The sequence below is a fragment of the Danio rerio genome, chromosome 3, assembly GCF_052040795.2.
Source record: "Danio rerio strain M-AB ecotype USA chromosome 3, GRCz13ab, whole genome shotgun sequence".
NCBI lineage: Eukaryota > Metazoa > Chordata > Actinopteri > Cypriniformes > Danionidae > Danio > Danio rerio.
The window spans coordinates 31859294-31873206 of record NC_141023.1 but is presented as its reverse complement, the minus strand read 5'-3'; the positions used below and the strand labels follow the sequence as shown (position 1 = coordinate 31873206).

Genomic DNA, 13913 nt, shown 5'->3' with positions numbered 1-13913 from the left:
TCACCAGTCAATCAATCAATCAGATCTTAAGCCCTTTCATGCACTGATCCAGGAAAGAAGCAAGCTAAAAGTGTGAAGACTTGTACTATAACCAAGACGAAGAAATCTCCAGGGTTTGTATTACACTCACACATGCAGTACTAAGGATTATACAGAGTAATATTAAGGGTCCAAAACAACAACAAAGCAAGCTCAATGCAAAAGCCTTGTCATTTTCGCTTGCCTAATATTTCAGAAAAAACGAACAGATACATAAAATATGCTAATACCGACTACCTTCGACTTACCTATTATGTTGTTGATTACGCAAATGTTTACTACAAGTCTTTAATAACATTTACTTAAAGTCTAATAAAGTATATAGTGTTTAGGCCGCTTCTAGTTTAAAAAAGAATCCCTGGGGCTGGGGTGTGTAGGTGTGAAACATGGCGGTTAACAGGTTTGTCATGAATAGTCACCTTTCAGTTTGCTTAATACAAAATGGGCTGAATGTTTTCGCTCATTAACACATGCATATCCTAAATGATTAATAAAATGAAATAATATAACGTAAATGTGAAATCTGAAACATAGAAAAAGTTATAAAACTTCGACTTAAATGGCCTTTGCCGGAATCTCCTACATCCGGTCAAAAGATCTGCAGTCTCGCCTCTGGGCACTATAGGAGGAGTGAGGGTCTACAGATGTTTTCCTTTGTTATAAGCTTGCTCTGAATGCTTCCAGACAGGTAGGAATATTTGTCAGTACAAAGTTAAAGAGGACCCTGAAGGTCATCGAATGTGTTTGACTTTGAAAAGTAGCGCGTGAGGAGCAAAATGAAAGTGCTGAGAGGAATTTCAGGTAAATCCTTGTGGAATCCATCCGCTGATCTCTACACATAACACAGGATATTAAAACATCTGGGTCTAGCCAGAAAATGTAAGATATGTGCATACATTCACTCACAAAAGATGCAAATGTACACACGCTCTTTTGAGTGCAGTTCTTCAATTACTTTAGAAATACAGTATGAGCTCAAAAAAGCTAGACCAGTAACCCGTGCTGTCTGCACCGAATCTGCTTGGTAGCCTAAACAGGCAGAATCTGGCACAAGACGATACATAACACATTTCGCAATGACAAATGTTTCTAGGTAAGGTTACAAAAAACAAAGCCCAACATACATGCGCATTAGATTGTTGGGATGTTTCAACCTCTTCTGAACACTGTCTTTGTCTCTACTTCCATCTTGTGTTCACACATTGAACTGCATGGACGGTGCTTTCATTTTTTTAAATAAAAAGTTTCTCTTTCCAGTGAGATGACAACAAAACAAAGAAAAACCACCAACAAAATTATTGTTAAATATGGTAATTATGGCTATGGTAACCACAAATTCACCAGGGTTTTGCTAAACTGGGTATAGTTTTAACATGGCATTCATAGTAAAACTCTATAAAAGGTAGGCTACAAATTACACAAATAACAAAAACTTCTCCTAAATAAAATGTGGACACTTTTACAGTTTGAAAACCATGGCTGATTTTCATAAGGGCTTGTCATTAGTCACAGTTATTAATATAAAGAATATTATTTAAGTTTTTCTGCTTAAAAAAACGTGTTTTATTCAGTGTGATTTTTGCATTTTTCTGTGCATGAATATGATTGAATTTTGTTCTACATAAATATCTTATCATTAGACAGCAGCTAGACAACAGCTTCCATAAAAACAGGATAATTGTTATAGTTCACCCCAAAAAGAAAATATTTGCATTGTTTATTTGCCAAAGAGTTGTTGTAGGCTATTTATTTCTTTTTCTTTTTTTTCTTTTTTATAGATATGGACGTCTCTATGGAGAAGATACTGTTTGCTTGTTTTTTAAATTTATATGTGTTCAAACCAGTTAAGGTTTGTTACAGGATGAGAATATTTAAATTTTTGGATGCATCTCTTTAGGCTTATTAAAATGCTAAAACAAATACATAATAATAGACCCACCCCAATACTAATATTAATACAACAAAATTAAAGACCCACCCCTCATCGACAGAGGTCCAGAATTTGTCCCATAATGAGCTAATTTGTCCTGTTTTAACATAAATAGTGAAAAAAAACCTTCGAAAAAAGGCTTCAAGACTAAGAGGAATCCAACTTCAGTGTGATTTAAGCTAGTTTTGACCTATGCTAAGAAATATTTTTCATAAGTCCAACGTCCAGCTGTTGAAAAAAAGTTTGTTATTTGCCTAATAAATGACAATAGGCTTCCGTTCTTAATATAAAACTTTAACAGATTCCCTTTTTGTCTGATGATATATGATGTGATAAATTGGTATTTAAAAAAGTATTTTTTCACATTTCTTTATTCTAAATCTTTAATATACTTATTTGGTACATCAAAAAGTGTGATTATGATGATCATCCGACAATTCAGCTAAAAAATAGTGCTTAAAATGAAGTAATGTTATTTAAATCTCACAAATAACTGCAAAAACATCCACTTTTTGAGGAAAAAAAGAGCAACCCCTTTTACCAGGCTGCTATGTATGTTTCGGCAAACAGTAGCGTATGTGTCTGAAGAAGACAAATCGTCACCTCGGAATTATAAGGTTTTATCTGCGTTCTGAATCATTTTAAGATGTTGAATTCAAAGTTTTTGCATTCCATAGCAAACAGTATGTGTGTAGCATTTGTTTTCTTAAATAAAAGTTTTAAAATGTAAACAACTTATAAAAGAACATCCCATAATGTAAATAAGTTGTCATTTAATAAGAAGATGTCAGTAACTCAATTTTGACAAAAATGTCAGATAAAACCTTATTCGGTGACGAAATATAGAAAGATAGAATAAATCAAGTTTCATTAACAGAAAAACAGCTACTAGGCAGATGGGACAGCCAGTCCACAAATATTATGAAAACAAATGATGTGGAAACGTATCTATAACAATGTGTCAGATGCGTCCATTGGCAGTAATAGTTCCAGTGATGTGAGGGACGTGCTCTGTGGCGGAAATGGGGTGGGGGTCTGTGACGAGTATGTTCGATGGGAATCGCGTAAGGGAGGGGACGCAAGCGGCGCAGAACCCGGATGCTGATGCTGCTCGTGTCGGATGGGGAGAAGGAATACAGGGAGAGTGAGAGCTAGAAAACAGAGAAAGGCCCCACTTACAGAGGGACTGCTACCCTTGCGGTCGCAAGGCACCCAAAGCGCACGGATTAACACCAGGGGTTTTCAAGCGACCGTAAACGCGGCGCGGAGAGAATGAGTGGCCGCGCGGTAGCCGAGGTGACGGGAGGAGAGCGAGAGGAGATGCTGTGATGTGCACATAGCGAGCTGGAGAGGGAGGGGGAGAGGAGGCTCCTACGCTAGTTAAAGATGCTTGTTTTTTGACCAGGAATGTGTTCCGTAACGAATAAAGCACGGGATTTCTGCGCCGACACCATAGCTGACAATAGCGCAATGCACACTTGGCACGCGCGCGGCGGATTCGCTGGCGGATTCATGTGACGGAAGACACTGAGGCTTTCTTTCGCGAAAGGGTGGCTGTTTTCTCCCGTACAATTCTCCCGTATTTCCGGATGTGAGGCCTGGAAGATACCGTAGTTTATATGACGGGCACGGGACGCTCCTCTTTCACGTCTTCAGATTGATCCAAATCAGACAAAACACTTTGAAGAGTGAAGGAGACACAGAAGCGCGGTCAGAATAATACGCGCAAGGTGTAACAGACCGGATGTGCGCCTCTTTCGCAGGATAGATGTGGCCAAGTTTTTAATAAATAGGTCACTTCCACTTCCATGAATATATTCATAAAGAGATAACATTACCGGTGAGAATGAACTGATGACTCGAGCAGGCTTCCTAATATCCCTGCTATCTTTATCAGTCTTAAGTCTCCATCCTCATTTCACAGCTATTATCTGATGTAGTCCTATAGTATCGGCCCATATGCTGACAGATCTGGTCGTGTCCCCTCAACAGACCCCACTGGCCGCGCAGTTCGCAATAACAGCTATAGCTTGACGTATATGCTCGGCCGGACACGCAACCACTTTTTAATCTCTGATTTATCTGAGGTAAAAGATGCATTAGCGGGAACTTTAAGGAGACGGCAGATGTTTGGGAGTAGGCCACGGCACTGACATCACGCCTCAGCATCCCTGTGTCATCATCGCTCACCGTCTGTGATGTCTGTACGGCGGAGCTATTACGTGAGCAGGACAGACACCAGTGGATACATTGTGAAAATACACTGATTTAGCCCCTTTATATTGTGACACAAAACGAACGCAATGTCCAGTAAGGAGCTGTCGGGGAGTCAGGCAGCTCAGTATGTCGGGCCCTACCGACTGGAAAAGACGCTGGGGAAGGGCCAGACAGGTAAGAGCATTTCCTCTGCGGGATATTAGCACTCAGTTAATGCATTGGAATAAATTCTGCTCTACTTCGCGCGTCTCATTAAAGAATTAATCTATTGAAAGGTGGATTCGGCAATAAGCAAAGCGGTTAATGTGTGTGCAGGGGTATTTCAGCTGATGAAATGAAATGAGGCACGGAGGCAAGTGACAGCATAAGGGCAGTGTTTGAGGGAGGATGATTATTTCATCTCTCTGGCGTTTTGTTTTTGAGTCATATATGTGGCAGTGATTCATTAGTACTGCTTCAAAGCTTAAATGTGACTGCAAGCTGTTGTACTTTTATATCTAAAGACTGTAAAGACAGATACTCAACTGTATCTATTTATGCTGGCAGTAGTGAATAGCCTACCTACTAACTTTATTTATCACAGGCCTACACTAGAGGTTCAATCACTAACTTTTGTTATTAAAACTTGTTATTTTGCTTTAATAATACTTTAGATACTTCATTGTTATTTGTATTAAAGCTTATGCCAATAAAGTCTATGGGAATCTGCTAATTGAATAACTGTATATTGCTGAATAAAATCCCAGCAAACAATTTAGTGTTTCATAGACATCTAATAGACATCTAAACATAGACATCTTGGCTAAAACAAGGCTAAACTTGCGCTCTCAGTGAAAATCTAGATATCTAAAAATAGCCCAAAGCTAGACTAGTCATCAAATAAACAGATTAGACAGACTTTATATGTGTAGTAATTCATTTCTGTTTATTTGAGGACTAGTCTAGTTTTGGCCTATTCTTAGACGTTTCCAACAGCTCAAATTTAGCCCTGTTTTAGCCAAGACAGCTATGTTTAGATGTCTATTAGACATCTAATAGACATCTTTTAAAAACAAAAAAATGCTTGCTGGGATGTGTCTCCAATGTTGCTAAAGCCTATACTCCAGATGTGCTAGAAACTGATTAAAACGTTCTAGTTCTAGTGATAATTAATATGATACTAGGTTTATGTGTATCTAATTTTTGCAATGTTTCCTTTTACACCAGGCAGCTACAATTACTTATTTTGCCTTGTTATAATGACTAGTAAGCGCCAGTAGTTCAATTAAATGTGCAACACCTTGAATACACAACATATGATTATTATTAGCCATCATGTAAAATATTTTTTTCTTTTTAAAACATTTACCAAGTGATGTTTAACACAACAATGACATTTTCACAGCATTTCCTATTATTTATTTTTGTTTTGTTGTTATTTTTTAAAATACACTTTGAAAAGTTGCATCAACTCAAAACTTTAAGGCAGCTTGCTGCCGAATTTTTGCCGTGACTCAACTTTCAACCCAAGTACTGCACTTGACTCAATTTAAGTTGAGTCAACTCAAAAATGTCCTGAAGTTGGTTGCCCTAAAATTTTAAGTTGAGTCAACTTTTTTTTTGTAGTGTAGTTTTTGGTAAAAATAAATATTATAGGCTCAATATCATTAGCCCCATTAAGATTTGTTTTCAATTGGCTGCAAAACAAACCACTGTTGTCCAATGACTTGTCCAATTAATGGAGTTAACTTGTTAACAAAGGAACCACGCCTTACTTTATCTTCTTAACCAATCAACCACTCCCTAAAACATCATTTAAGGCAGACCAGTCCTTTAGCTAGGGCTGGGCGATTTGGCCTAAAATCAAAATCTCGTATAATTGAATATTTTAACTCGATTACATTTTAACTCGTTTTGCCCTCACAGTTCACTGATAAGTTTTGTACAGTAAATATGCTCACATATTATAAATGAGACATTTTTGAATGTAGTGTGCATTGTTTGATTTTAAATTAATTAAAGTAAACACACTCTATCTACTATCTTTGATTATTTACTGAACACCAACGCTGAACAACTGAAATTAAAACATTCATTGCCTAAATTGCGGCTCTCTGCACTGCCCCCGTCTTCACCGATACCAAACCTACCAATCACAAAGCTGGCGCTATGCGTTGTTGTGACGTGTAAGTAAATTTCTTTGAGAGGTCCGCGGGTATGCGAAGGCTGCGCTGGACTATCATAATAATATAACAAGTATAAATCCGAATATAATAAGTATAATTCAGCCTTAACAGAGCGGGGTCATTTAACTCCACACATGGCAGGGAAAGTAACTGAAAAAATTGACCTGAAAAATTAGATCCATTATAGATTCTGAATGTTGACTTCGAAAACTTTTCGATTAACCGCCCAGCCTTACTTCTAGCACTTTTCTTCTCATTCTGTCAAATCCACCCTCCCTTTCTCTATTTTCTCGCTTCCCAATAACAATCCTATAACCCTCTCTTCCCTCCTAGGTTGAAATGGGGGGTCCAATTACTCTACCAAAATATTACAGAGACGGCACCCCCACTCTGCATCTCTGAGCATCATCGTAGGACACCTGAACAACCTACCTACCTGTTCACTAATTATCCTCTAATTTCCCTTCCCCTTCATCTAACTGTTCCCTTACTATTCCTTTCATCCCTACAATAAAGTCTAGCTCAAAGTGTGGCGTGGTCCATGCTGTTGAAACCAAATTTAAGCTCTGTATTAGTATCTTGCAAAACAAGTAGTACATTTCATGCAGTGTCATGGAAAAGACTAAATCTCTCTATTAAACAGCACTTGGGAAATATTTGAAAAAGAAATACAATTTCACAGGAGGGCAAATAATTTAGACTTTAACTAGATTAGATAGTAAAGCTAGTCAGTATTACCAATAATACGTATACTAGTTATAGTTTTAAGGAATGACGATGACTGTTCTAAATTCAAACGCTTTAGAGATCATTTTTGCCAATACATAGTAAGTTAAATGTGAATGTACACTAGATTGATATAGATCTACATTAAGAGGTTGATTATTTTTGGCAACTGAAAGAGGCTGCTCATTAACAATATATGTTATCGTCTACAACAATATGCCCTGGTGTTTTTCTGATATTTTTTAAAGAGTGCATGAGTCAATATTATTTTTAATTTCATGTACGAGTTTGTAAATGCACATTGATTGCATACTATTTTGCAGTCTGAACATTGCAGATGTACATTTTAAGTTTCCACAAGGGCCTCTCATCTGATTTGACATAAGCATCTAATGAAAGGTGACCATCTGTGCTCCTCTTGCAGGTCTGGTGAAGTTAGGAGTTCACTGTATCACAACACAGAAGGTGGCCATAAAGATAGTTAACAGAGAAAAGCTATCAGAGTCTGTTCTTATGAAAGTAAGTTGACACACAGCGAATTTACAACTAAAACATCTGAAAGTTGTAGTTTCTCTCAGTCTTTTTGCGCTTACGCAGAACTTTCTTATTTACCTTAAAAAAAACACAGCAGCTGCAAAACTCCAACTGCTTTATTAACCACAGTTTATTCTGCATCTGTCCTAATGTTCTGCACTAAAGACTCCCCTTGCTAAGGCATTTTTGTCCATGTCTGCTGTTGATGTTTAGACTCTTGTTAATACATAGACTGAATTATTTCACTTCTAATTAAGAGTAATCGTCTTTCCTTGGTGTTTTCCTACAACAAATTGCTTCTTTTCTCTATTCGACACTCATTGGATGTTCCCCGCTCCCCCCGTTTCTGCAGGTGGAGAGAGAGATAGCTATTCTTAAACTAATAGAACACCCTCATGTCCTAAAACTGTATGATGTGTACGAGAATAACAAATATCTGTAAGTACTGCTCTGTTTCTGCACACATCTGAAGCATGCCTGGCCTTGTCTTGTCTTGTCCTCTCTTGTCTCTTGTCTAGACCCACACTCTGCTGCATTCTCTTGTGGTGTGCTTGTGTGTAATATATTTTATATGCTTCTATATGCATGCATGTGTTTTATAATTGTCTTCTTTTCTTAGGTATTTAGTGCTGGAACATGTATCTGGTGGGGAGTTATTCGACTACCTGGTTAAGAAAGGCAGATTGACCCCTAAAGAGGCACGAAAGTTCTTCAGACAAATCATATCTGCCTTGGATTTCTGTCATAGTCACTCTATATGGTAAATATTTCTTTATTTATTATTTGCATATTTTTATAAGAATACTTTTTTAATATATATTTTGTAGCAAGCGTTGAAATGTAAAAAAGATGTGGATGCATGTTGAGAAAAAATATATGAGTCCATGTGGATAAAAGAAGAGTTGATTTGTTTTATTATGTGCAAAACACACTGCCGTATAGTGGAAATAGTTATACAAACAGTTGAAGTCAGAATTATTAGCCCCCCTAAATTATTAGCACCCCCATTTATTTTTTCCCCAATTTCTGCTTAACGGAGAGAAGATTTTTTTAGCACATTTCTAAACATAATAGTTTTAATAACTCATCTCTAATAACTGATTTATTTTATCTTTGCCATGATGACTGTAAATAATATTTTACTAGGCATTTTTCAAGACACTTCTATACAGCTTAAAGTGACATTTAAAGGCTTAACTAGGTTAATTAGTTTAACTAGGCAGGTTAGGGTAATTAGGCAAGTTATTGTATAATGATGGTTGTTCTGTAGACTTTCGAAAAGTATATAGCTTAAAGGGGCTAATAATATTAACCTTAAAGTGTTTTTATAAAAATAAAAAACTGCTTTTATTCTAGCAGAAATAAAACAAATAAGACTTTCTCCTAAAGAAAAAATATTATCAGACATACTGTGAACATTTCATTGCTCGTGAAATATTTCAAAAAAGGAAAAATTCAAAGGGGGCTAATAATTCTGACTTAAACTGTAGTTATATTTATAGTTTTCTTCTTTAAACAAGCTAATGCTTTTGTTTAGCATGCAATAATGTAAACAAAAATGGCAGTATAGATGTTTATGATGTTCTTTTAAGACTTCTGTTTCAAATAAATATTGTTCTTTTGAGCTTTATATTCATCAATAATCCTGAAAAAATGGATCACAGTTTTCACAAAAAAATTAAGCAGCACATATGTATTCAACCTGTTAATCACAATTTTTTTCCTTGAAGACTAAATCTTATTTTTCTGTATCAATTTCTGAGGATGTGACAATAAAGACTTGATTAATTGTTTGTTTTTAAAACAAATTGTTGTTAATTTTTAAATAATAATACAACATTTTAATACTTTTTAAAATATATAAAAATAGAAAAAGTTATTTAAAATAACAAATGTCATAATTTTTATTGGATTTGTTTTTTGTTGATCAAGTAATGCATCATTGACAAGCAAAGTTGACTTTTCTAACCCTTTATTATGCAAGGAACCACATATGGTAAATTCCTTGACACCGATTACAATATAATTTTTTATCATTCTATTTAAAAGCGCAAATGTAAATTCCCCCAGTAACTCTACAGGATGTTTTTCTATAAGGATTTCAATTTGTGCCCTAAAAAGAAAAAAAATGCTTAACTCCAAACCTTTGAACAGTAGTGATGATTTTAAATTATTTATTTGTTTATTTATTTCATATTACACAATTTCTCATTTATACTTGTGCTTTGTTCTGATTGTGCAGCATTAGAAATTGTCAAAAAAAAAAATGCTACAATGCAATCATTACATCTTTTCTGTACCAGTCACAGAGATCTTAAACCTGAAAACCTCCTTCTGGATGAGAAGAATAATATCAGGATCGCTGACTTTGGCATGGCCTCCCTACAGGTTGGGGACAGTCTGCTGGAGACCAGTTGCGGGTCGGTAGTTTATGTGTTTGTGGTTTTATTATCGTGTTAATGAGGATGAAGCATTAATGCTCTGTGTTATGAATCTACAGATCACCCCATTATGCATGTCCTGAGGTTATCAGGGTAAGGACAAAACTCTCATAACATAAGCACCTTGTGCTTTTGATAGAGATTCCGCTCTTATAAAATAGCCTGTGATTGTATGCGCTTAGTGTTTTTTTTTTTTAATCACAGGGAGAGAAATATGATGGACGTCGAGCAGATGTATGGAGTTGTGGGGTTATACTCTTTGCTCTGTTGGTGGTAAGAAGCTTGCTGCATCTTATATCTGTCAGGGCTGGGCGATATGGCCCAAATTTTTTCACAAAAATATTTTTGTGTCAGTCAGTATTGATAATTATCATGTTGGGAAGAGTACTGAAAAACATACTTAAGAAAAAGTATCATTACATGACAAAAAATGTAGTGCAAGTAGAGTAAAAGTATTTTACCTGTGTAAAGACTACTCAAGGAATGAAATGTGGTTTACACCAGTGCCGTTTTATTTTAAGGGTGTTTTTAAGTGTAAGTTCAATTATTTGCCCTTCATGGACTATAACTTTAAAATGTTTGATAAATGTAATGTGAGAACACATTGCATTAATATATGCACCTATAATAAGCAAGTTAATGTGTTTAAATGTAAAGAACAATTTGCACAGTATTTTTTGCACTTTAAAACCTGACAAACCAGCTACGAGTGTCCAACAGTTAGCACTGCAAACCAAGTTTGTAAAACACTGACGGAATACATGCAGTTTGTGCATATATTTGAAAACGTAATGTTCTGTAGTTGCATTTAGTTATTTTCTAAGGCCAAATGGTCATTTCATTCACCATACAGTTGACATCTTTTGATCGTTGCATCCAATGATTTTGCATCTTCTTGGACACTTTTAATTCTTCAACATGAATGCTGCATTTAAAAAAATGTTTGTGTCTTGAGGTTGGCAGATTAAATTTTTCTCTATGCAATTTTTTTACTCAAAGGTGTTTTTATTAAACACATTAGATATGATACATGCAGTACTAATAGCTTTTCACTTTTTCTTTTTTTTAAACAACAAACAAACAAAACCCGTCACACACGTATTTATTTAGAATTATATTAAAATAAAATAGAAATAAATAATATTAAGTAAAGAATATTTTACTTTTGAATATAAAATAAAAGAAAATAATAAAAATAACAAAGATTCTACTCTTCTAAAGTAATTTAAGGGTCCATCTTCTTCATGTGATATAAAACCAGTTGCTAAGTGAGTATCAGTACAACCTCTTACAGTATATCTCTGCTATTTGACTGAATGGAAATTCTGTGACTGATTATTCTACTTAGCTAGAAGAAAAGAGAAAATAAACATTTACAATAGGCAATACAGGTTAAGGGAAACAAATGCAGAAAAAGCTCCTTGAAATGTACTTAAAAGTATAAAAAAATAATATTTTTAAAACTGCATTGTAATTACAGTAATGTATGAGTACTTGTAAATTGTTACTTTGTTACAATTGGAGAACTATATTTAAAAATTCAGATTTTAATTTAGTTAAAATGACACATTGTCCTCCATTATAGGCAAGGGGTGGTATACGTTTTTGACAGTTTGATAACCCTGGCTAAAAATATCACGGTGTTGTGATTACTGCCCTAAAATGTATTCTTTTTAAATGTCTGGGTAAAAACAAAAAACATTTTCCCCCTTTTAACACAATATATTTTTATTTTGAGAAACATTTTTAATATTTTGGAGCAGTAAACACGTCAGGCTGTACTTCTGCTGGCTTCATTAGTTTCAAAAACACTGATTTCTTTACAACACATTTTAATAAACACATAAAAACTTTACATATACCTTAGGAACGGTAAAACAGAGGATTTTTTATGGTTTTAAAACCTTGACAAGTCCAGACCATGGTAAAGCTAAAAGCCGGTTATCATCTCATGCCTAATCCATGATATAGATTTAGACCATCGTAAGTCATATGTATCATCACACATATATATCAACTCATTACCATATTGAAATGTATCAATGTGGATTCTATGACAGTATGAAAACACATGCCGGAATACATTAAGTATAAATACAAATACACAAATGCTGTAGCTTAATAACAACAATTACTGTAGTTATCTTCCATTACTCATTGAATACAGTTCTATATTAATTCAAGAATAAAATTCAAATCTCTCAATGCTGCCACAAAAAATCATATTGCAGTTACGGGTACTACAGTGAATCCATGGTAGATTTATGGAATAATCTTGTTTATCCTCTTTGCCAGTTTCTGTTTGTCAGTTTCGTTGTCAGAACACAAGTGCTGTTTCATGGCTTCATGATAAATAACAAAGACGTTTATGTGCTTTGCTTAATTCAAGTGGTTCTTTTTGGAAGTAGCCACATGATTGATGTGAGAACTCTCTGCATGTAAACAAACCTAACCTTGCACATCACCACAGCTTAGTATGTGAGGTGTTTAGTTCTGTTCTGCTTTAAAGGACAAATTTTATATTAAACATGTGAAGAGTTCAGATGCAAAAACCTCTAAAGGCCGTCTGAAATTTTCTTCTAAAATGAGCATTTTTACCAAGCTCCGGTGTGTAGATCCAGTAATTTCACTTGTATTGCAAAGAATAAGTTCCTTTCATGGTCTTCAAAGTGAAATAACTTAATATAAACAAAGGAGGATAAGAATAATGCTAATTTTTTATGGAAATTTCAGGCGGCATTTAGAGGTTTTTGCATCTGAACATCTGATCATGTTTTACCAAGGAATAATTATATCTTCCTTATATCATTATGATTTTATCACCTAGCCTTTTTCAGCATTTTAATATCCTTTCTTCCATAGCAACTTTTTAAAACATAAGCGGCTGTGGAAATGACAGTTTTATGTCACAAGATGGTCATTGATTGTAAAGATATCACAGGCTGGATGCTCTCGTCTGCTCTCAGAAAGTTGTGAATTGTATCATCTCACTTCACAGGGAGCGTTGCCCTTTGACCATGATAACCTGCGTCAGCTGCTGGAGAAAGTGAAGAGTGGAGTATTTCACATGCCTCACTTCATTCCTCCAGACTGCCAGGCTCTGCTTCGTGGCATGATTGAGGTCAACGCTGAGAAACGCCTCACGGTATGCAACACAAAACAAGAAAAAACACCTGTTATATTTAAAAGGATTGGATATTATATATTTACACTAGTGTGTAGAAGTTTAAAGATAGTTAAAGGAAGTTAAAAACAATAAATATTATCACAGTTTAAAATGATATATCTAATATATAGTTATTTATATAAATGATTAGCCCTTCTGTAAAATTTTAATTCCTTTTTAAAAATTTCCCAAGTGCTGTTTAATGAAGTAAAACAAATTTTTCAACACATTTATATACATAATAGTTTACTAGTTATTTTGCAAGACACCATTGACTAGGTTAATTAGATAAAAAACAATGGTTCTGTAACTAATCTAATAATAAAAATCTTTAAAGGGCTAATATTGACCCTAAAATTATATTTAAAAAATGTAAAACTGCTTTTATTCAACAAAAAAAGACTTTTTTCCAGAAGTAAAATAATATAGGAATACCGTGAAAATGTCCTTTCTCTGTTAAACATCACTTGAAAATGAATAAAAATGAAAAAGGCAATCATTTTGCTATCAGCTGTATATTAAAATCCCTGTTTTTGACTGCGATGTCAAAGTTAAATTTTTAATGTCTGATTTGCAGCCGAAGAAACATTTTTTAAAAATTTGTAATTATTATTGTTTAAAATGGTTATGTTGCTTAATGTTTTTGTGAAACCATGCTGACATTGTTTAGATAACGGAGAGCATGTTTTTAAAAT

At 34.8% G+C, this 13913-nt stretch overlaps 1 protein-coding gene across 8 annotated transcripts in view; it reads left to right on the top strand.

Moving 5' to 3' along the window:
• Positions 1–622: 622 nt before the first annotated feature.
• Positions 623–13913, top strand: part of brsk1b (BR serine/threonine kinase 1b) — a 30663-nt gene continuing 17372 nt past the window's right edge. For 4 of the 8 annotated variants that reach the window (XR_015480965.2, XR_015480964.2, XM_087244698.2 and 1 more), the window contains exons 1-8: positions 3060–4360; positions 7502–7596; positions 7964–8049; positions 8231–8371; positions 9915–10031; positions 10112–10145; positions 10257–10325; positions 13051–13197. Coding sequence is in view for 6 of the 8 variants with exons in the window: in XM_087244698.2 (XP_087100824.1) it covers positions 4273–4360; positions 7502–7596; positions 7964–8049; positions 8231–8371; positions 9915–10031; positions 10112–10145; positions 10257–10325; positions 13051–13197 (777 nt within the window). In the remaining 2 variants the exon portion in view is untranslated. Of the gene's footprint in view, positions 841–3059; positions 4361–7501; positions 7597–7963; positions 8050–8230; positions 8372–9914; positions 10032–10111; positions 10146–10256; positions 10326–13050; positions 13198–13913 lie in introns of those variants that run through there. The other 4 variants (XM_087244702.2, XM_087244700.2, XM_087244701.1 and 1 more) reach the window with 3 other exon arrangements.